Source organism: Peromyscus maniculatus, chromosome 4, assembly GCF_049852395.1.
Source record: "Peromyscus maniculatus bairdii isolate BWxNUB_F1_BW_parent chromosome 4, HU_Pman_BW_mat_3.1, whole genome shotgun sequence".
In the NCBI taxonomy this organism is placed as follows: domain Eukaryota; kingdom Metazoa; phylum Chordata; class Mammalia; order Rodentia; family Cricetidae; genus Peromyscus; species Peromyscus maniculatus.
The window spans coordinates 64,364,483-64,386,116 of NC_134855.1; the positions used below are offsets into that span (position 1 = coordinate 64,364,483).

Consider the following 21,634-nt stretch of genomic DNA (forward strand, 5'->3'; position numbering starts at 1 on the left):
CAAGTGTATCTTTGGTGTTGTTTTGGTTTGTGGAGTTTCTTGATTCACAGGGAAATATATTTCATCCAATTAGAAAGTGACTTGGGGACAGAATTTATTCCCAGAGCAGAGACAGTATCCTACTTAAAAAGCACAGTGTGAAAAGTGTGTTAGTAGGTGATTAACCTCTTTTAAAATAAATTCTTCCATAAGCTTAGAATAAAAACTTATTTATCATTACTTGTCTTATGCCAATTTACAAAGGTAAGAATCATTTTTCATATATTCTACTTTGGATACATATCAAATTTATATTTCCCCATGCTTCATTGCATTAGCTTTAGGATGATATTACTAGGTGAGTTGAAAGAAAAATATGAAATATTTTTCAATATGAAAGATAATGTAGTAGAAAATATTGTTAAAATCACTAAAGACATTGTCTTATGTACTATCATGAATCAAATAGTAATTGATTTTTTATTTTAGTAATTTTAGAGTAATCTTTTTCTGTTACACATGTTTTAAACTATTTTACAAATAAGAGAACTAGAGTTCAGAACTGGAGAGATAGCTATGTGGGTAAGAGCACTAGCTGCCCTTCCAGGGGACTTGGGTTCAAATCCCAGCACACACATGGCATCTCATACCTGTCCGTAACTTCTGACACCTTTACATCAATGCACATAAAATAAAATTAAAGACATTATTTAACAAACAAATGAACTAAAATTCATATCTTATAAAAACTATATAAATAAATGATCAGAATGTTTAATAAACATCAAACATTTGTGGCCTACATTTCAATATCAAGAGGGCTTATGGTTGTTCAAAATTAACATCTATTATGAAAGAATCTAAAATTACTGGGGTCACATTGGCATATTTTCCTTTTCTGTTTTGATATTTTTGCTATAAAGACATTTCTGAATTCATGTGTTCAAATTTACTTTTATTCTCTACCTTTGATGTTATTTCATATACTACCTCAGGATGCTTTGTATGCATTATACTTATTATTATGGGATATTATATTATTTGATATTACAATATTGAACCAAGAAATTCACTATTTCATGGGGTATGTGATTTAAATAAGCTTAAATATCTTTAGTCAAAGCAAAAATGAGTATATTTTCATGCAATGCTTAATAATTTTACAATTTTATTTCTTAATTATTTCATATATGAATATTGCATAATTTCCACATAGCCCTCCTTAAGCTTTATTTCTTAGTTAAATTTAAGTAATTAAAAGTTTTTCAACAGAAAAATAGGAGCTTTGCTACATGATTTCAGCATCCTTAGTGGAAGGAAGTGCAGGAAAAGATGGTGTAGCACAGTGACAGACCATTGCCTAGCATGCACCAGCCCAGGTATTCAGCTGGTAAATGTCAAAATAAACAGCAAAGATAACAGTAAGTGTCTTTGGATAGATGCACGAATCTCCAATCTCTTGCTTAACTTGTAGTTTAAAATGGGAAATTCAACAAACACGAATGAAATAGATATCTTTTTCCATTTTAAAAGTTATTTATTTATACCATTATTACATACCATATTTAAAATTTTTTATAGTATTTTTATAAGCATATCTCTATTTAGAAACATACATTTTCATTGAAATGGTTTGAAATGCTTCCGAGCATATTACAATATATAAAGAACCTGCATATCACACCCACCCCCACTTCCCAAAATCAAACACAGTAAAACCAAAGCACAGACGCACTTTATACTTATGCATTTCTTATATTGTGACAATGGCAGGTTTTCATGGCAATATCTATCAAGCAGATGTAGGTCACACACTACATCTTGGTCTTCTAGAAAATCATCTGTCTGTAGGGTTTTGTCAATGCCTATGTATATAGTACTAGACTGTGTTAAAAGGTTGAGGAAACGTGTTTAAATGCATCGTGTAGTGTAATGAAGAAGAAAATAACTTCGTGGACTAATTTTATGATCTAGAAGTGACAGTTTAGCTCTGCCACCTTTGTACATTTTCAGTTTCAGTTATAGTAAGTTCACATTTTATATTAAAATTTTATCTAGAGAATTCTGAATTTTAAAAGGAGCATCAAGTTCTACCACTACAATAACACTATCATTAAGTATGATATAATAGTGCTGACGGAAAAAGAATTTTTTTGGCTTAACATTCCTATCCTTGTCAAACATCTTTAGGAAGTCCAAGTCCAAGTTATGCACAAACCCATACACCTTCCAAATTTTCATATATTTTGGGGAACTGAAATTTTGAACACCAGCCAAACAACACTCTCAAAACACAACTGAAAGCCAAACCCCTCTTTGCAATGACTTAGCTGATTCATCCTTAAGTGACTGTTACTGACCATGAAAATGTGCTGATGCTTTGAGAAGAATAAGACAGTCACGTTTTTCTGACAGAATTGACAATCATTGTAAATCCCACATACTAACCTGTGACCACATACAATAAGAAAAAATGTATCTACTGCCAAAGAGAGTTAAATGGTTGCATGAATAGGTAGAAGGATAGAAACAAGGAACAGAAGGGGAGAATCTGTAGAGTATGTGATGATTTTTTTGATAAAGGGATATGTTGAGTTGTTGTTTATGAAATACTTTCACAATTTTCTAAATATTGAGGAGTTTTGTAGTAAAGTATTGAAACCAAGAAATATATGGTAAAAGAGACGTTTAAATGGACACTGTAGTTCTATGGTAAATATAGCCTAGGAAAATGCATGAGAACACGTCAGCATTCTCAAGCTTAAACCTCCAGAAAGGCATGCAGTGGAAGAATGGAACGTGTGAGGTAGCTGTATAAATACAATCAGAGTAAATGTGAAAGGCCTAGAGCTGTATGACGTGAGCCCCAATGGATGCAGTTTTGCTACAAGAGATGTTTATTCAGAATATGGAGATGCACCACTTAGGTACAATCCCTGAACTTGTGTGCAGATACAAAAGTGTGGAACAGCTTCTGATCCTTGAGTATCCTGAGATAGAAAGACATTAACATTCTTTATTTCACCCTAAGTTCCTAGGTTAAGTTCATATATATATATATATATATATGAAATTTTATCTATATAAACTATGACATTGGTTTTCACAGTCTGAATACTGAAAAGAAAAAGCACTTTTAATTATTTTAAATAACATATAATATTTGGAAGACAATTAATGATTAATTGTACTAAAATAGTCTATGTATCAAACTAACAACCCAAAAAGAGGAATAAGATTGAAATACTTAAATATATTATCAATGTAACTTTTTAGGACTTTTTGAATTTTACTCTTGTATTACTTATAAATTTATTAATTTCAAGCTAACAATCATAAAACAAAATATTGAGCAGAAAAAAAACTTCAATTGTAAGAAAGAATCATACCCAAGGGAAACCTACACTATTATGAACAGAAATAGGAGGAGTGGATTGAATTAAATAAAAAATAAATAAATAAAAAGAATGGATCATTGTTTAACAATATTAACTCAAATTTTGCATTTTGAATATTGAGAAGAAATATTAAACTGGTGTGCATAATAATGAAAGACAACAAAAATGATAATAGTACAAATAATAAACAAAAAACACTGAAAATTTTTTTCTAGATATCCTGATTGGCAAGAAATACATTTTCCCAACATTTAAGAGAACATGCTAAGATGTATGGGTTTATCTTTTTTATTCTTTTAGCAAATTACAAAGTTTGGAGTGTGGTATCTAGAGCTTATATGTTGCATCGGAAAATCAAATGTAGTAACATGACTTGCACTTCTGAATGAAACACTTCCAAGCATGGACGACACAAAGATGAGGTTAGCGGACAATGTCTCCACAGTCACACAATTCATCCTTCTGGGATTCTCAGATCTGCCCAACCTCCAGGGGTTTCTGTTTGGAATGTTCTTCATAGTTTACTTAATTATCCTAGTTGGAAATAGTTTCATAATTATGATAACCAGGCTTGATCCAGCACTACAGAAGCCGATGTATTTTTTCCTGTCAAATTTTTCTTCTCTGGAAATCTGTTATGTATCAGTCACTCTTCCTAGAATTCTGTTCAATATTGGTACTCAGAATAGAAGTATATCCAAGGTTGCCTGTGCCACACAAAACTGCTTCTTCCTTATGCTGGGAGCCACTGAATGCTTCCTTCTGGCTGTGATGTCCTATGACCGCTATGTGGCTATCTGCAACCCTCTGCACTATCCCTTGGTTATGAACCCAATAAAGTGCACTCAGCTGGCAGCAGGCTCCTGGCTTGGTGGCATCCCAGTTCAGATAGCACAAACATGTCAGATATTCTCTCTACACTTTTGCAATTCTAACCAAATCAACCACTTCTTCTGTGACTTACCTCCCATTCTCAAGCTGGCCTGTGGGGACACTTTTGTTAATGAGCTGTCTGTCTACTTAGTGATTATCCTCTTTGCTGCAGTCCCTTTTATGTTGATCCTTGCCTCTTATACCAGAATCATTGCCACCATTCTGAAGTTGCCAACAGCCACAGGACGGGCAAAAGCCTTCTCCACGTGTTCTTCCCATTTGCTTGTGGTATTTTTGTTTTTTGGATCAGCTACTGTTACCTACTTGAGGCCAAAGTCCACACATTCTCCAGGAACCGACAAACTGCTCTCTCTATTCTACACGATTGTGACCCCTATGTTCAACCCCCTGATATACAGCCTTAGGAACAAGGATGTGATTGCTGCACTGAGGAAATTCTTACTTAGAAGATAACAGAATGGGTGTCTACACTAATGTCTAAAGTACTTTAACTACCTGTGTTACAGGGACACTCTTATCTTGGGTGTCATAATATGCTACTCCCTTCCTACTGCTACATGCTCTTGTATAGCCCTCTTTGATAATCTCTAGGAACTAGTGTCTAGCCTGTGCATCTAGCTAGTAGTGTGCTGTTAGGTCAGTAGAATTCTGCTTAGATGAGGCTGATTTGCAGATGTTTTGTTGGTCCTTTTCTAATTCCTACCCAACCAGTCCTTCTTTGGTGTCATTGTCGCCTCCCTGGTTCACTTGCTGTGTATGGACACCTCTGTGGATGAGATGGTGGTATTACATGATGCTGTATTTTTGTCTTGTTTCAATTTCTGTTAATAATTTTCTACTAATGTAAAAGCATCTCTATAGTCTTTAAAGTGTTACTAGTTGTATGTTCGCCCAAAACCTGCTGTGTCTGTTCACTGAATCTTGTAGATGTGATATTACTATTGTGATCCTGTATATATGTATAAAAACATAATGACAGTGAGGTAGTTATAATTCAAAGAATTAACTGTAATCTAGCACGACAAATTGGAAAATATGGTTTTATATATTATAACATTTTCAGAACAATTCTCATTTAAGTGTGTACCATTCGCTTTACTTTTACAAAGGTATTTATTTCCAAATAAAAGTTTATTTGTTTAAGTTGAAGAACAGCTCTGTATCCACTACCAAATAAAGTTAATAACCAGTTTTAACTTTCAAAAGTACAGTGCTTTATAAAAGGAAGAAATTCATCATGCTTACTAGCCTAGTGGTTTAGAGTCCATGATGTAAAAGCAATGGCTACAGGAATATCTCCTAGTTCTAATCTCAAATCACAAGCATCAGAGAGAATGCACACTGGGAATGACTTGATCTTCTGGCAGAGATGATGTTATATTATCACAAATTATGTAATTCTCTTTTACACTACAGTGTTAGGTTAAGGTGGGCAATTTTTAAAGATTATAGATTTGTTGCTTAGTTTTTGTCAGCTTGCCACAAACTAGTTTCAGTCATGTCACAAGTAGAAACTTGATTGAGGAATTCCCTCCATTAGGAGGGACCCTGTGTATATCTGTGGGGCATTTTCTTAATTTCTTATTGATTTAAGATGCTCCAGCCCTCTGTTACCCAGATGGACATGGGCATTTCAAAGTACATGAACAAAACATAGGAAGTACATCTATTAGCAGGACTTCCTGGCTCCAAATTCTAGCTTAAATCCCTACCCTAACTTTCTTCCTTGGTGGACTATTAGATGAGCTGACAATGAAATAAAGTCTTTTTCTCTCACAAGTTGTTTTGGATCACAGTCTGTATCCCATCAACAGAAAGCAAATGCTTACAGTAGACAATGAACATTTGTTGAAAGATATGCACAAAATCATGCACTTACTCACGTACCTAATTTGGCTTAAAAGTAACTCTCTGAAGAGCTAATTTTCAAGATAAGAGCCCAAGGCTTACTTGCTTGGTTTTTTTTTCATTAATATAATTTTTTAAAATTCATTTTGCATACCAACCACAGATCTACATCTCATCCCTCCTCCCCCAGCTCCCAGCCTCCTCACCCCTGACTCACCCCCTCATCCCCTCCTGCAAAAGGATAAAGCCTCTCATGAGGAGTCAGCAAAGCCTAGTACATTCAGCTGAGGAAAGACCAAGTCCTTTCCCCCTGCATCAAAGCTGGGTAAGTGGTCCCACCATAGGTAATGGGCTCCAAAAATCCAGCTCACGCATCAGTGATATTCCTGATCACACTGTCAGGGGCCACCCAAACAAAACAAACTAAAAAACTGTCTCCTGTATGCAGAGGGCCTAGTCAGGTCCCATGCAGGTTTGACAATTGTTGCTCTGAAGTTCATAAGTTCCTATGAGGTTGGTTGAGTTGTCTATGTAGATTCCCCCATCGTGATCCCTCCCCTCTTCCTCATCAAATCTCTTTTCTTTCTCTTTGACTGGACTCATGAGCTTGTCATGTCGCTTGGATGTGGATCTTTGCATCTGCTTCGATCAGTTACTGAATGAAGGTTCTATGATGATAGTTAGGATATTCACCAATCTGATTACTGAGGTAGGCCAGTTCAGGCACCCTCTCCACTATTGCTAGTAGTCTAATCTTGGGTCGTGCTTGCATATTTATGTGAATTTCCCTAGCATCCTTTACCCAATAATGTCTTACTCTATCAATTTAGTTCTTTCATTGCTCTCCCATTCCTACCCTTCCCCAGGTCAATCATCTCGTTCCCTTGTGTTCTCATCCCTCATCTCCTTCCCTCGATAGCATCCACCCATCGCCAGTTTAATCATGGGTATCTCATCTATTTCCCCTACCCAAGGTGATACATGTGTTCTTCTTAGGGTCCTTCTTGTTTCCTAGCTTCTCTGGAGCTGTGGGTTGTAGTCTGATTATCCTTTGTTTTACATCTAGTGTCCGCTTATGAGTAAGTATATATCATATTTGTTTTTCTGAATCTGGAATTTTGTTAGTATGTCTTAATATAATATGTAAAATGTGTGTACAGTGAGGGGCATTGGTGCTTAGCACCACTCTCAGGACTGGGAGGCAGAAGCAGACTGGTTATCATAATTCTGAGGTCTGATGAATCTACATAGGGATCTCAGTCCATCCATACTACAAACAAGACTCAGCCTTCAAATAAACTAATAAAATTAAATAAAATAGCTTCCAATTTCTGATGTTTTCATTGTTTTTTATTTCTTTTTTGAGAAGTGAAAACACTGTTTCAACTTATTAATTCATTCACTTATTTACTTAGAAACAAAATCTTTTTTTTTTGCTTTTTTTAAAATTTTATAATTTAATTTTACATATCAGCCATGGATTCTCTTGTCCTCCCTCCTCTCACCCACCTGCCCTCCCCCCAGCCCAGCATTCCCGACTCATCCAAGGCAAGGAGAACTCCCCTGGGGATTCAGCTCAACCTGGTAGATTCAGTTGAGGCAGGTCCAGTCCCCTCCTTCCTTCACCTAGGCTGAGCAAAGTGTCCCAGCATAGGCCCTAGGTTCCAAAAAGCCAGCTCAGGAACTAAGGACAGGTCACAGTCCCACTGCCTGGGGGCCTCCCAAACAGTTCAAGCTAATCAACTGTCTCATTATCCAAGGGCCTGATCCAGTTCCATGGGGGCTCCTCAGCTCTTGGTTCATAGTTCATGTATTTCCACTAGTTTGGCTATTTGTCCCTGTGCTTTTCTAATCATGGTCTCAATATCTCTTGCTCATATAATTAAATTAATTATAAAATTGGGCTGGAGGAATAGCTCAGCCGTTAAAGTCTAGGCTCACAACCAAAAGTATAAGAAACAAAATCTTACTATGAAGCCTTAGATGGCTTCGAACTCGCAATCCTCAAGCCTCAGCTATTGAATTGCTGGGGTTGCAGTCATGCACCATTGTTCCTGGCCTTTTGTAATCACAAAATAGAAAAAAATTTAGACTGCAAAAAAGATTAGTTTACTCAAGTGTATCTTTGGTGTTGTTTTGTTTTGGTTTCATTTGTGGAGTTTCTTGATTCACAGGGAAATATATTTCATCCAATTAGAAAGTGACTTGGGGAAGGAATTTATTCCCAGAGCAGAGACAGTATCCTACTTAAAAAGCACAGTGTGAAAAGTGTGTTAGTAGGTGGGTAACCTCTTTTTAAATAAAATCATCTATAAGCTTAGAATACAAACTTATTTATCATTAATTGTCTTATGCCATTTTACAAAGGTAAGGATCATTGTTCATATATTCTACTTTGGATACATATCAAATTTATGTTTCGCTGTGCTTCTTTGCATTAGCTTTACGATGATATTACTAGGTCAGTTGAAAGCAAAATATGAAATATTTTTCAGTATGAAAGATAATGTAGTGGAAAATTTTGTTAAAGTCACTAAAGACATTGTCTTATGTACTATTATGAATCAAATAGTAATTGATTTTTTATTTTAGTAATTTTAGAGTAATCTTTTTCTGTTACACATGTTTTAAACTATTTTACAAATAAGAGAACTAGAGTTCAGAACTGGAGAGATAGCTATGTGGGTAAGAGCACTAGCTGCCCTTCCAGGGGACTTGGGTTCAAATCCCAGCACACACATGGCATCTCATACCTGTCCGTAACTTCTGACACCTTTACATCAATGCACATAAAATAAAATAAAAAAAATTTTCAGTGCCTATGTATATAATACTAGACTGTCTTAAATGTTTAAATGCATCATGTAGTGTAACGAAGAAGAAAATAACTTCATGGACTAATTTTATGATCTAGAAGTGACAGTTTAGCTCGGCCACCTTTGTACATTTTAAGTTTCAGTTATAGTAAGTTCGCATTTTATATTAAAATTTTATCTAGAGAATATTGAATTTTAAAATGAGCATCATGTTCTACCACTACAATAACACTATCATTAAGTATGATATAATAGTGCTGACAGAAAAAGAATTTTTTTGGTTTAACAACCCTATTCTTGTCAAACATCTTTAGGAAGTCCAAGTCCAAGTTATGCACAAACCCATACACCTTCCAAATTTTCATATATTTTGGGGGACTGAAATTTTGAACACCAGCCAAACAACACTCTCAAAACACAACTGAAAGCCAAACCCCTCTTTGCAATGACTGCTGATTCATCCTTACGTGACTGTTACTGACCATGAAAATGTGCTGATGCTTTGAGAAGAATAAGACAGTCACGTTTTTCTGACAGAATTGACAATCATTGTAAATCCCACATACTAACCTGTGACCACATACAATAAGAAAAAATGTTTCTACTGCCAAAGAGAGTTAAATGGTTGCATGAATAGGTAGAAGGATAGAAACAAGGAACAGAAGGGGAGAATCTGTAGAGTATGTGATGACTTTTTGATAAAGGGATATGTTGAGTTGTTATTTATGAAATACTTTCACAATTTTCTAAATATTGAGAAGTTTTATAATAAAGTATTGAAACCAAGTAATATGTGGTAAAAGAGACATTTAAATGAACACTGTAGTTATGTGGTAAATATAGCCTAGGAAAATGCATGAGAACACGTCAGCATTCTCAAGCTTAAACCTCCAGAAAGGCATGCAGTGGAAGAATGGAACGTGTGAGGTAGCTGTATAAATACAATCAGAGTAAATGTGAAAGGCTTAGAGCTGTATGACGTGAGCCCCAATGGATGCAGTTTTGCTGCAAGAGAGGTTTGTTCAGAATATGGAGATGCACCACTTAGGTACAATCCCTGAACTTGTGTGCAGATACAAAAGTGTGGAACAGCTTCTGATCCTTGAGCATCCTGAGATAGAAAGACATTAACATTCTTTATTTCAGCCTAAGTTCCTAGGTTAAGTACAGAAACTTTCATATATATATAAAAATTATGACATTGGTTTTAACAGTCTGAATACTGAAAAGAAACACCACTTTAATTATTTTAAATTACATATAATATTTGGGGGACAGTTAATGACTAATTGTACTAAAATAGCCTATGTATCAAACTAACAACCCTAACAGAGGAATAAGATTGAAATACTTAAATATATTATCAATGTACCTTTTTAGGACTTTTTGAATTTTACTCTTGTATTACTTATTAATTTATTAATTTCAAGCTAACAATCATAAAACAAAATATTGAGCAGAAAAAAAATTCAATTGTAAGAAAGAATCATACCCATGGGAAACCTGCACTATTATGAACAGAAACAGGAGGAGTGGATTGAATTAAATAAAAAAAAATGAATGGATCATTGTTTAACAATATTAACTCAAATTTTACATTTTGAATATTGAGAAGAAATTTTAAACTGGTGTGCATAATAATGAAAGACAACAAAAATGATAATAGTACAAATAAGCAAACGAAAAATACTGAAGTTTTTTTTCTAGATATCCTGATTGGCAAGAAATACATCTTCCCAACATTTAAGAGAACATGTTAAGATGTATGGGTTTATCTTTTTTATTCTTTTAGCAAATCACAAAGTTTGGAGTGTGGTATCTGTAGCTTATATGTTGCATCGGAAAATCAAATGTAGTAACATGACTTGCACTTCTGAATGAAACACCTCCAAGCATGGATGACACAAAGATGAGGTCAGCAGACAATATCTCCACAGTCACACAATTCATCCTTCTGGGATTCTCAGATCTGCCCAACCTCCAGGGGTTTCTGTTTGGAATATTCTTCATAGTTTACTTAATTATCCTAGTTGGAAATAGTTTCATAATTGTGATAACCAGGCTTGATCCAGCACTACAGAAGCCGATGTATTTTTTCCTGTCAAATTTTTCTTCTCTGGAAATCTGTTATGTATCAGTCACTCTTCCTAGAATTCTGTTCAATATTGGTACTCAGAATAGAAGTATATCCAAGGTTGCCTGTGCCACACAAAACTGCTTCTTCCTTATGCTGGGAGCCACTGAATGCTTCCTTCTGGCTGTGATGTCCTATGACCGCTATGTGGCTATCTGCAACCCTCTGCACTATCCCTTGGTTATGAACCCAATAAAGTGCACTCAGCTGGCAGCAGGCTCCTGGCTTGGTGGCATCCCAGTTCAGATAGCACAAACATGTCAGATATTCTCTCTGCACTTTTGCAATTCTAACCAAATCAACCACTTCTTCTGTGACTTACCTCCCATTCTCAAGCTGGCCTGTGGGGACACTTCTGTTAATGAGCTGTCCGTCTACTTAGTGGCTATCCTCTTTGCTGCAGTCCCTTTTATGTTGATCCTTGCCTCTTATACCAGAATCATTGCCACCATTCTGAAGTTGCCAACAGCCACAGGACGGGCAAAAGCCTTCTCCACGTGTTCTTCCCATTTGCTTGTGGTATTTTTGTTTTTTGGATCAGCTACTGTTACCTACTTGAGGCCAAAGTCCACACATACTCCAGGAACCGACAAACTGCTTTCTCTATTCTACACGATTGTGACCCCCATGTTCAACCCCCTGATATACAGCCTTAGGAACAAAGACGTGATAGCTGCACTGAGAAAATTCTTACTTAGAAGATAACAGAATGGGTGTCTACACTAATGTCTAAAGTACTTTACCTGTGTTACAGGGACACTCTTACCTTGGGTGTCATAATGTGCTACTCCCTTCCTACTGCTACATGCTCTTCTATTGCCCTCTTTGATAATCTCTAGGGACTAGTGTCTAGCCTGTGTATCTAGCTAGTAGTGTGCTGTGAGGTCAGTAGAATCCTGCTTAGATGAGACTGATTTGCAGATGTTTTGTTGGTCCTTTTCTAATTCCTACCCAACCAGTCCTTCGGTGACATTGCCTCCTCCCTGATTCACTTTCTATGTATGGACACCTATGTGGATGAGATGGTGGTATTACATGATGCTGTATTTTTGTCTTGTTTCAATTTCTGTTAATAATTTTCTACTAATGTAAAAGCATCTCTATAGTCTTTAAAGTGCTACTAGTTGTATGTTGGCCCAAAACCTGCTGTGTCTGTTCACTGAATCTTGTAGATGTGATATTACTATTGTGACCCTGTATATATGTATAAAAACATAATGACAGTGTGGTAGTTATAATTCAAAGAATTAACTGTAATCTAGCACGACAAATTGGAAAATATGGTTTTATATATTATAACATTTTCAGAACAATTCTCATTTAAGTGTGTACCATTCGTTTTACTTTTACAAAGGTATTTATTTCCAAATAAAAGTTTATTTGTTTAAGTTGAAGAACAGCTCTGTATCCACTACCAAATAAAGTTAATAACCAGTTTTAACTTTCAAAAGTATAGTGCTTTATAAAAGGAAGAAATTCATCATGCTTACTAGCCTAGTGGTTTAGAGTCCATGATGTAAAAGCAATGGCTACAGGAATATCTCCTAGTTCTAATCTCAAATCACAAGCATCAGAGAGAATGCACACTGGGAATGACTTGATCTTCTAGTAGAGATGATGTTATATTATCACAAATTATGTAATTCTCTTTTACACTACAGTATTAGGTTAAGGTGGGCAATTTTTAAAGATTATAGATTTGTTGCTTAATTTTTGTCAGCTTGCCACAAACTAGTTTCAGTCATGTCACAAGTAGAAACTTGATTGAGGAATTCCCTCCATTAGGAGGGACCCTGTGTATATCTGTGGGGCATTTTCTTAATTTCTTATTGAGTTAAGATGCTCTAGCCCTCTGTTGCTCAGATGGACATGGGCGTTACTAAGTACATGAACAAATCTTAGGAAGTATATCTATTAGCAGGACTTCCTGGCTCCAAATTCCAGCTTAAATCCCTACCCTAACTTTCTTCCTTGGTGGGCTATTAGATGAGCTGACAATGAAATAAAGTCTTTTCCTCTCACAAGTTGTTTTGGATCACAGTCTGTATCCCATCAACAGAAAGCAAATGCTTCCAGTAGACAATGGACATTTGTTGAAAGATATGCACAAAATCATGCACTTACTCACGTACCTAATTTGGCTTAAAAGTAACTCTCTGAAGAGCTAATTTTCAATATAAGAGCCCAAGATTTACTTGCTAGTTTTTTTTTTCGTTAATATAATCTTTTAAAAACTCATTTTGTATACCAATCACAGATCTACATCTCATCCCTCCTCCCCCAGCCCCTACCCTCCTCACCCCTGACTCACCCCCTCATCCCCTCCGGCAAAAGGATAAAGCCTCTCATGAGGAGTCAGCAAAGCCTAGTACATTCAGCTGAGGAAAGACCAAGCCCCTTCCCCCTGCATCAAGGCTGGGCAAGTGGTCCCACCATAGGTAATGGGCTCCAAAAATTCAGCTCATGCGTCAGTAATATTCTTGATCACACTGCCAGGGGCCACTCAAACAAAACAAACTAAAAAACTGTCTCCGGTATGCAGAGGACCAAGTCAGGTCCCATGCAAGTTTGACAGTTGTTGTTCTAAAGTTCTTAAGTTCCTATGAGGTTGGTTGAGTTGTCTATGTGGATTCCCCCATCGTGATCCCTCCCCCCTTCCTCATCAAATCTCTTTTCCTTCTCTTTGACTGGACTCTTGAGCTTGGCCTGGTGCTTGGGTGTGGATCTCTGCATCTGCTTCGATCAGTTACTGAATGAAGGTTCTATGACGATAGTTAGGATATTCACAAATCTGACTACTGAGGTAGGCCGTTCAGGCACCCTCCCCACTATTGCTAGTAGTCTAATCTGGAGTCGTGCTTGCGTATTTCTGTGAATTTCCCTAGCATCCTTTACCCAATAATGTCTTACTCTATCGATATAGCTCTTTCATTGCTCTCCCATTCCTACCCTCCCCCAGGTCAATCATCTTGTTCCCTTGTGTTCTCATCCCCCATCTCCTTCCCTCAATAGCATCCACCCATACCCAGTTTAATCATGGATATCTCATCTATTTCCCCTACCCAAGGTGATACATGTGTTCTTCTTAGGGTCCTTCTTGTTTCCTAGCTTCTCTGGAGCTATGGGTTGTAGTCTGATTTTCCTTTGTTTTACATCTAGTGTCCGCTTATCAGTGAGTATATATCATATTTGTTTTTCTGAATCTGGGTTACCTCACTCACAATGATATTTTCTAGTTCCATCCATTTGCCTGCAAATTTCATGATGTCATTGTTTTTTAGAGCTGAGTAATACTCCACTGTGTATATGTACCACATTTTCTTTATTTATTCTTTAGTTGAGAGGCATCTAGGTTGTTTCCAGGTTCTGGCTATTATGAATAATGCTGTTACAAACATAGTTGAGCAAGTGTCCTTGTGGTATGATTGAGCATTCCTTGGGTATATGCCCCAAAGTGGTATCTTTGGATCTTGAGGTAGATTGATTCTCAATTATCTGAGAAGTTGCCATACTAATTTCTAAAGTAGCTATACACGTTTACATTCCCACTAATAGTGGGGGAGTGTTCCCCTTGCTCCACATCCTCTCCAACATTAGCTGTCATCAATGTTGTTGCTCTTAGCCATTCTGACAGGTGTCAGATGGTATCTCAGAGTCATTTTGATTTGCATTTTCCTGATGACTAAGTATGTTATGAATTCCTTAAATGTCTTTTGGGCATTTGAGATTTTTATGTTGAGAATTCTCTGTTTAGATCTGTAATCCATTTTTAACTGGTTTGTTTGGTATTATGATGTCTTGTTTCTTAATTTCTTTATATAGTTTGGAGATCAGCCCTCTGTCAGATGTGGGGTTAGTGAAGATTTTTTCCATTCTGTAGGCTATCCTTTTGTCTTATTTACTGTGTCCTTTGCATTACAGAAGTTTTTTGGTTTCAGGATGTCCCATTTATTAATTATTGCTTTCAGTGTCTATGCTACTGATGTTATATTTATGAAGTGGTCTCCCATGTCAATCCATTCTAGGCTACTTTCTCTTCTATCAGGTTCAGTGTAACTGAATTTATGTTGAGGTCTTTGATCCACTTGGACTTGAGTTTTGTACATGGTGATAGATATGGATCTATTTGCAATCATCTACATTTTGACATCCAGTTAAGCCAACATTATTTCTTGAAGATGCTTCTTTTTTCCATTGTACTATTTTGGCTTCTTTGTCAAAAATCAGGTGTTCATAGGTGTGCAGATTAATGTCAGGGTTGTTAATTCTATTCCATTGGTCCACATGTCTGATTTTATACCAATACCAAGCTGTTTATATTACTATAGCTCTATAGTAGAACTTGAGGTCAGGAATGTTGATGCCTCCAGAAGTTGCTCTATTGTAAGATTGCTTTAGCTAACTTGGGTTTTTTGTTTTTCCATATGAAGCTGTGTAAGCTGTGTATTGTTCTTTTGAGTTCTGTGAAGAATTGTGTTGGGATTTTGATAGGGATTGCATTGAATCTGTAGATTGCTTTTGGTAAGATTGCCATTTGTATGATATTGGTTCTACCTCTCCATGTGCATGGAAGATCTTTCCATTTTTAATACCTTCTTCAATTTCTGTCTTCAAAAACTTCCAGTTCTTGCTGTATAGGTCTTTCAGATGTTTAGTTAGTGTTACCCCAAGGTATTTTGTATTATATTCCTTGTTTGTTTGTTTTTGTAGTGATGAGATTCTTAATAAGAATATAACTAAGCAGTTTATTCTATGTAGCTGCATGCATAATGACTTATAGGTCTCATCGGGGTGTTTGTAGTTTCATTACGGATGAATGTGTATGTTAAGTACAGTGCATGTTTGTTTATGCATAAATTTTTCTGTATGGCAAATGATACTATTAAACAAAATAAATGTTATTCAAATGTGAGTATGAGAGGAGAACTAAGAAAATAAATACTAAGAATATTGGCAAGTAATTTTACAATGAATATTATATAAAAGCATTCATTTTTCACAAAACACCATATATGTATTTTACATGCATAACAATGTAAGTATGAATAAATATAAGATCATCAATATGCATTGTGTCTATGTCAGCATCAATCATCTTCTTACTCTTCCTTGATATCACTGATACAGTGGCCCAAATATGATGCTATACAGGGACAAGTGTAAATCACAAACACGCATGAACACACACACACACACACACACACACACACACACACACACACACACACACAGAGATATCATGGGCAATTGCTGATTCTCTCAATATTCATTTTTTTAAATAATCACAAAACTGAAAAACAAAACAGAATGTCCAAAAGGAATAGTTTTCATTAGTTTCATTTTATTTTTCTCTTTTCATTCATATATTCTTATGCTTAACTTTGAGTGGAAGGGCAAATAATTTTCTACAATTAGAATGTATCATGGGGAAGGAACTTATCCCCAGAGTAGAGATCATTTCCTGCTTAAACAGCACTGTGTGTTTGACAGTACAATAAATGCTTGAATATGTTATGCATTTTAAACATAATGGAAGTATTTAAGCCTTAAAATCCAGGTTTACTTATTTTCTTTTACCAACCAATAAAGGTAAGATTTATATATAACTTAAAATTACAAATATAAGCTCAAACTGCATTTGACTCATATCAAATATACATAGAATTTGTCTCCCTTTTTTAAATACTACTATTAAAGTGATTTGAGCAAAGTAGTTGAAAACAATTTTGTATCTAATGTTTTTCATTTTAAATATAATTTCAATATTTTTAACTTTTCTGCCATTTTACCACATAGATCTAAGAAGAATAAAATGTAAAATATGCTTCTGTATAAAAAGCCAATATATTAAAGAGCAAAAATATCAATATGGACACCATCTTATGTGCTAATTTCTATTAATATTTTAGCTTATTTTATGTTTAAAGGTATTATTTATATTCTATAAAGCTTTCATTTCAGTTATTCATATATACATTTGCTTTACATGAATTAGTTGGAGCTCATAGCTCATAAAATAAATCTACATTTAAGATGATCAAGAATGAGGATCATTAAAACATATTTGCCCCTTACTATAGTCAAAGGTTTACCTTGTAGTTAATGATTAAATTCTGTAAGTGAATATGAAAATATTACAGAATTATTATATTTAAATGTGTCTTTAGGCAATTTGCCAAAAGAAAAACCTTTCTGAATTCATGTCACTATACATGCCTTTCCAACTTTTATGTCTTTTTTTCATAAATGTGGTCAGAGAAGTAGAAGCCTGGTATACTCTTTTTTGTTAAATGTGGTAGTTAAGATCAGAGTAACTGTAGGAGAAGCAATTATTCTGTCAAAGATGACAGAAAATATGCATGAAGTAATTGAATAAAGCAAAAGTGCCCATATTTCCAAAAATGCTAGGGGTTTTATTTCTCAGAGTATTAATTTTGTTTTTTAAAGTTTTCAACAGTTGAAATAATAACAACAACTGCAAAGATTTTAGAGGCCAAGTCTTTCAGGCACTGGTGCTCAGGAAATAATATGGTAACAAAATGCTTGCCTAGCATGTGTGAGCCCAGGGCGGCATCTGCAGCATCACAGAAAAACTAGATAAGTATAATATGGATAGGCTACTATAGCTCCAACACCTTTACATGTAGATTTAAATCACTAATTCCCAGAAAATGAATAAAACTGTAGATAGTTTACAAATAAAAATTTGAGATATGCCCTCCCCAAACCAGAAAACAACAAAAATTAATAAGATTTCCTGCAGCTATGGAAGAAGTAAAACACTTAATAATGCTTTATAGTATTTTGGAAATACAATTAGACATTTATTTACAAATTGATTACATCAGGGCTTTTACATTAGTACATTTTCAATTTGATTTGGTAACAATTTTTGAGAGAAGTATTTATGCAACCAAATACAGGGTGCATAATGCTTATGAATCTACCATGAAATAATTGAAATGAAGTTTTTTCATTTCTGTTTCAGTTGTGTCTCTATAATGACTCTTAGATTTAATTAATTAATTAAATAATTTCTTTTGAAAAATAACCTCTTGTTGTTTGTCCTTAGAATCATAGTTTAGTAATGTTAGGTTTTATCTGGCAGTTCCTATTCATTGTATATATTCATTTAAAGCACATTCACAATATAATACTAAATTATCATTGAAAAGTCTATATTTTGCTGAAAGTTTTTATAGTTTTATTTTATTAAGTAGTGTTTGTTTTGTAGTATTTTAATATTCAATATGGAGAAGTGAAAATGGAAAAGAAATTCTTTTAACATTTGATCATCATAAAATGCTTCTGTAGTGCATGGTTGCCAAGTATCTTTATTCATTTCCATTTAGCATCAATATTTTGAATGTGAACTCTTGAATATCAGCCATGAACCTCTCTTAAATCATAATTTGAGGTCAACCTACTTTTTGCTGCCAGTTTGTCCAATGTCTTTAGGTAAATCTAAATGTGTCAATTGGTCAATAAATATCAAGAGAATGACATAATGAATGATTTTTGTAAGAGTATAAAACTATAATTCCTATACTTGTACTCAGTTATTGCAGATCCAAAGGAATTATGTAGAAAATTATAACTGCTATCAAATGAAGACAAAAACATTAATGGGGGTAGAGGGTAGAAAGGGAAATGAGAAGACAAGGGAAATATTGGGCACAGTAATATATTAATTTCAAATAATGTGGCAAGTGTATTGATAGCTTTTTAGAAAAAAAGTTAAAGTTTATTCATTTTCAAACAACATATAGATTTTGAAAAATAAAATGAAATTTAATAATTGCATTTTTAGAGATAGAGAATAATAAATATGAAAATGAGCATGCCAATGTGATCACATCTGTTCCTACAAAAATGTATGCAGTGAAGTAGACTGAGTAGAACAGAGATGTACAGCAAGATCAGCATCATTGTGAGGATAGAAATATCTAGGAAATGTTCAGGATGAGCTGTTGTAATGCTCCTTTCCTGCAGTAGAAGTATAGACACAATAAAAGAATGTAGAGTCTACTTAGCAAACCTACTTCTGGACCATAGATGCTGAAGAGACTACTCCTAATGCCCAAACTCCCTCTAGAAAAAGATGATTTGCCAGTGTTTACTCCATCTTGAATTTCTATAGGAATGTTATGTGAACATGAAAATGAGATTAAAATTCTTGACTTCCAATTTCAAAAAGTTTACCCTGAACTGAAAACCCAGAATAGTAATGAATGACATCTCACCTTATAAGGCTTTCTGCAATTAACTAATTTCATATTAAAATTATCCATGAGCAGAACTATTAAATGAAATTGAAATCACTTCTACATATTAAAGTATTCTACCTGAAAAGTACTTGATTGTCTTTAAGAATATTTAGTCATATATTAACACTAATCTTGAATTAATGGCCATAGAACAGCAACTTAAGTAGAAATATGTAATCTGAGGAACATATTAATTGTTCAAAGAAATATAAACAGAGGTTGCATTTTTAGCTTAAGAGAAGAAAATTAAGATGTCAAGGCTTACCACCAAAAACCAAGAAAATAATACAACACAGTGTGTTGGAAAAAAATTTTTATATGCTTTTAAGCAAAAAGAGATCTTCTTTAAACTTTTGGAGCATATATAAATCATAGTTTTTCTTCATGGGCACTGGAAAATTTGAAAGTGTGTTACTACCACTTTAGAATGGATAAAAAGAATCCAAGGACAAGGAAATATTTCGCATTTTTGCTTGAATCATTTCTACAGATGAAATACACAGAAATCGGAGAAGAGGATAATGCTTCTACTGTAACACATTTTCTCCTCCTGGGATTTTCTGACCTTCCCAACCTCCAAGGGTTTCTGTTTGGAATGTTCTCCATAATGTACCTGATTATTTTGATTGGAAATAGCTTCATAATTGTGATAACTAAAATTGATCCAGCATTACAGAAGCCCATGTACTTTTTCTTGGCAAACTTTTCTTCCCTGGAAATCTGTTATGTATCAGTAACTCTCCCAAGGATTCTGTTCAACATTGCTACTCAAGAGAGAAGCATTTCTGTGCTGAGCTGTGCCACACAAATGTGTTTCTTCCTTATGCTGGGAGCCACTGAATGCTTCCTTCTGGCTGTGATGTCCTATGACCGCTATGTGGCTATCTGCAACCCTCTGCACTATCCCTTGGTCATGAACCCAACAAAATGTACTCAGCTGGCAGCAGGCTCCTGGCTTGGTGGCATCCCAGTTCAGATAGGACAAACGTGTCAGATATTCTCTCTACATTTTTGCAATTCTAATCAAATCAACCACTTCTTTTGTGACTTACCTCCCATTCTCAAACTGGCCTGTGGGGACACTTCTGTTAATGAGCTGTCTGTCTACTTAGTGGCTATACTGTTTGTTGCTTTTCCTTTTATGTTGATCCTTGCTTCTTATACCAAAATCATTGCCACCATCCTGAAGTTGCCAACAGCCACAGGACGGGCAAAAGCCTTCTCCACATGTTCTTCCCATTTGCTTGTGGTATTTTTGTTTTTTGGATCAGCTACTGTTACCTACTTGAGGCCAAAGTCCACACATTCTCCAGGAACCGACAAACTGCTCTCGCTATTCTACACGATTGTGACCCCCATGTTCAACCCCCTGATATACAGCCTTAAGAACAAGGATGTGATTGCTGCACTGCGAAAACTGTTACTTATAAAATAATACTAGAGCTCTGGAACAAATGATTGATTTGTTTCTTACTCAATTACTGAAGAAATATGTCAATTTTTCTTCATTCCTTCAAAATACTAATGACTTAATTGTTCCGAAATGCCTTTGTTATTTTAAATAATAGGTTGATACATATTCTGTTTTGAAATATCCTGTACATATTTTCTGTCCTCATTCAATGAAATATAAAAAAACAAGGTATTTTAATATGAATAACATACAATGTGGATTACATATTCTCTGATAAAATTTTGAACATAATTCATAGTTTTTAATGTGTTATAAATTAACAGATAGATTATTTACCTAATTTAATAAATCATTATCCTGATATTTACTAGTACTTTTTCTTTCATCATTCAACAGAATTACCAGTAGTACTTCAATATCAATGCATGGTGAATAAATTGCTAAATGAGTTAATGAAATAGTTAATATTAATATGCTATGTCTTAGAATTTTGATATGTCACATCTTAAATGAAAATGAAAGAAATATTTCAATATATTATTAATATGTGTAAAGTTTAGTAATAACTATAATAAAAGTTGGGTTTTTTGTTCCCAAGTGCTTTTAGTCAGTGCACAAGTGTTTTGATGATATATTGAGTATATTCAACTTGTACCAGTTTTATCCAACTTTCCAACATTTAAACAGACGTGGTTTTCAACAAAGCTCACACTACAGAATCATGAAATCTAGTACATAAAAAAATAAAACAATGTAGTAATGTACACTTGATAAGATGGTTCAGAGGGTAAGAAATTATTCTCCGTTCATTCCTAAATGTGATGTCTCTATCAAATCCCTCCCATCAAGACTCCGGGAATTTTTTTAAATTTTTATTTTATAAT

At 34.8% G+C, this 21,634-nt stretch overlaps 3 protein-coding genes across 3 annotated transcripts; all 3 read left to right on the top strand.

The window, feature by feature from the left end:
- Window positions 1-3,779: 3,779 nt before the first annotated feature.
- LOC102909741 (olfactory receptor 10AG1-like) lies at window positions 3,780-4,765 on the top strand. The gene has a single exon (XM_076568668.1). The coding sequence runs from the start codon at window positions 3,780-3,782 to the stop codon at window positions 4,722-4,724; it is 945 nt and encodes a 314-aa protein (XP_076424783.1). The 3' UTR covers window positions 4,725-4,765.
- Window positions 4,766-10,829: 6,064 nt separating this feature from the next.
- Window positions 10,830-11,774, top strand: LOC143272707 (olfactory receptor 10AG1-like). The gene has a single exon (XM_076568669.1). It carries the CDS (start codon window positions 10,830-10,832, stop codon window positions 11,772-11,774), a length of 945 nt encoding a protein of 314 aa, XP_076424784.1.
- An 8,043-nt stretch (window positions 11,775-19,817) lies between these two features.
- On the top strand, window positions 19,818-20,771 carry LOC102910392 (olfactory receptor 10AG1-like). Its single transcript, XM_006989734.3, has one exon. The coding sequence runs from the start codon at window positions 19,827-19,829 to the stop codon at window positions 20,769-20,771; it is 945 nt and encodes a 314-aa protein (XP_006989796.2). The 5' UTR covers window positions 19,818-19,826.
- The last annotated feature ends 863 nt before the right edge of the window (window positions 20,772-21,634 follow it).

What these genes read in the sequence shown, in the direction of transcription:
- LOC102909741 (XM_076568668.1), top strand. Translation starts at nt 3,780, where the DNA reads ATGGACGACACAAAGATGAGGTTAGCGGACAATGTCTCCACAGTCACA.
- LOC143272707 (XM_076568669.1), top strand. Translation starts at nt 10,830, where the DNA reads ATGGATGACACAAAGATGAGGTCAGCAGACAATATCTCCACAGTCACA.
- LOC102910392 (XM_006989734.3), top strand. Translation starts at nt 19,827, where the DNA reads ATGAAATACACAGAAATCGGAGAAGAGGATAATGCTTCTACTGTAACA.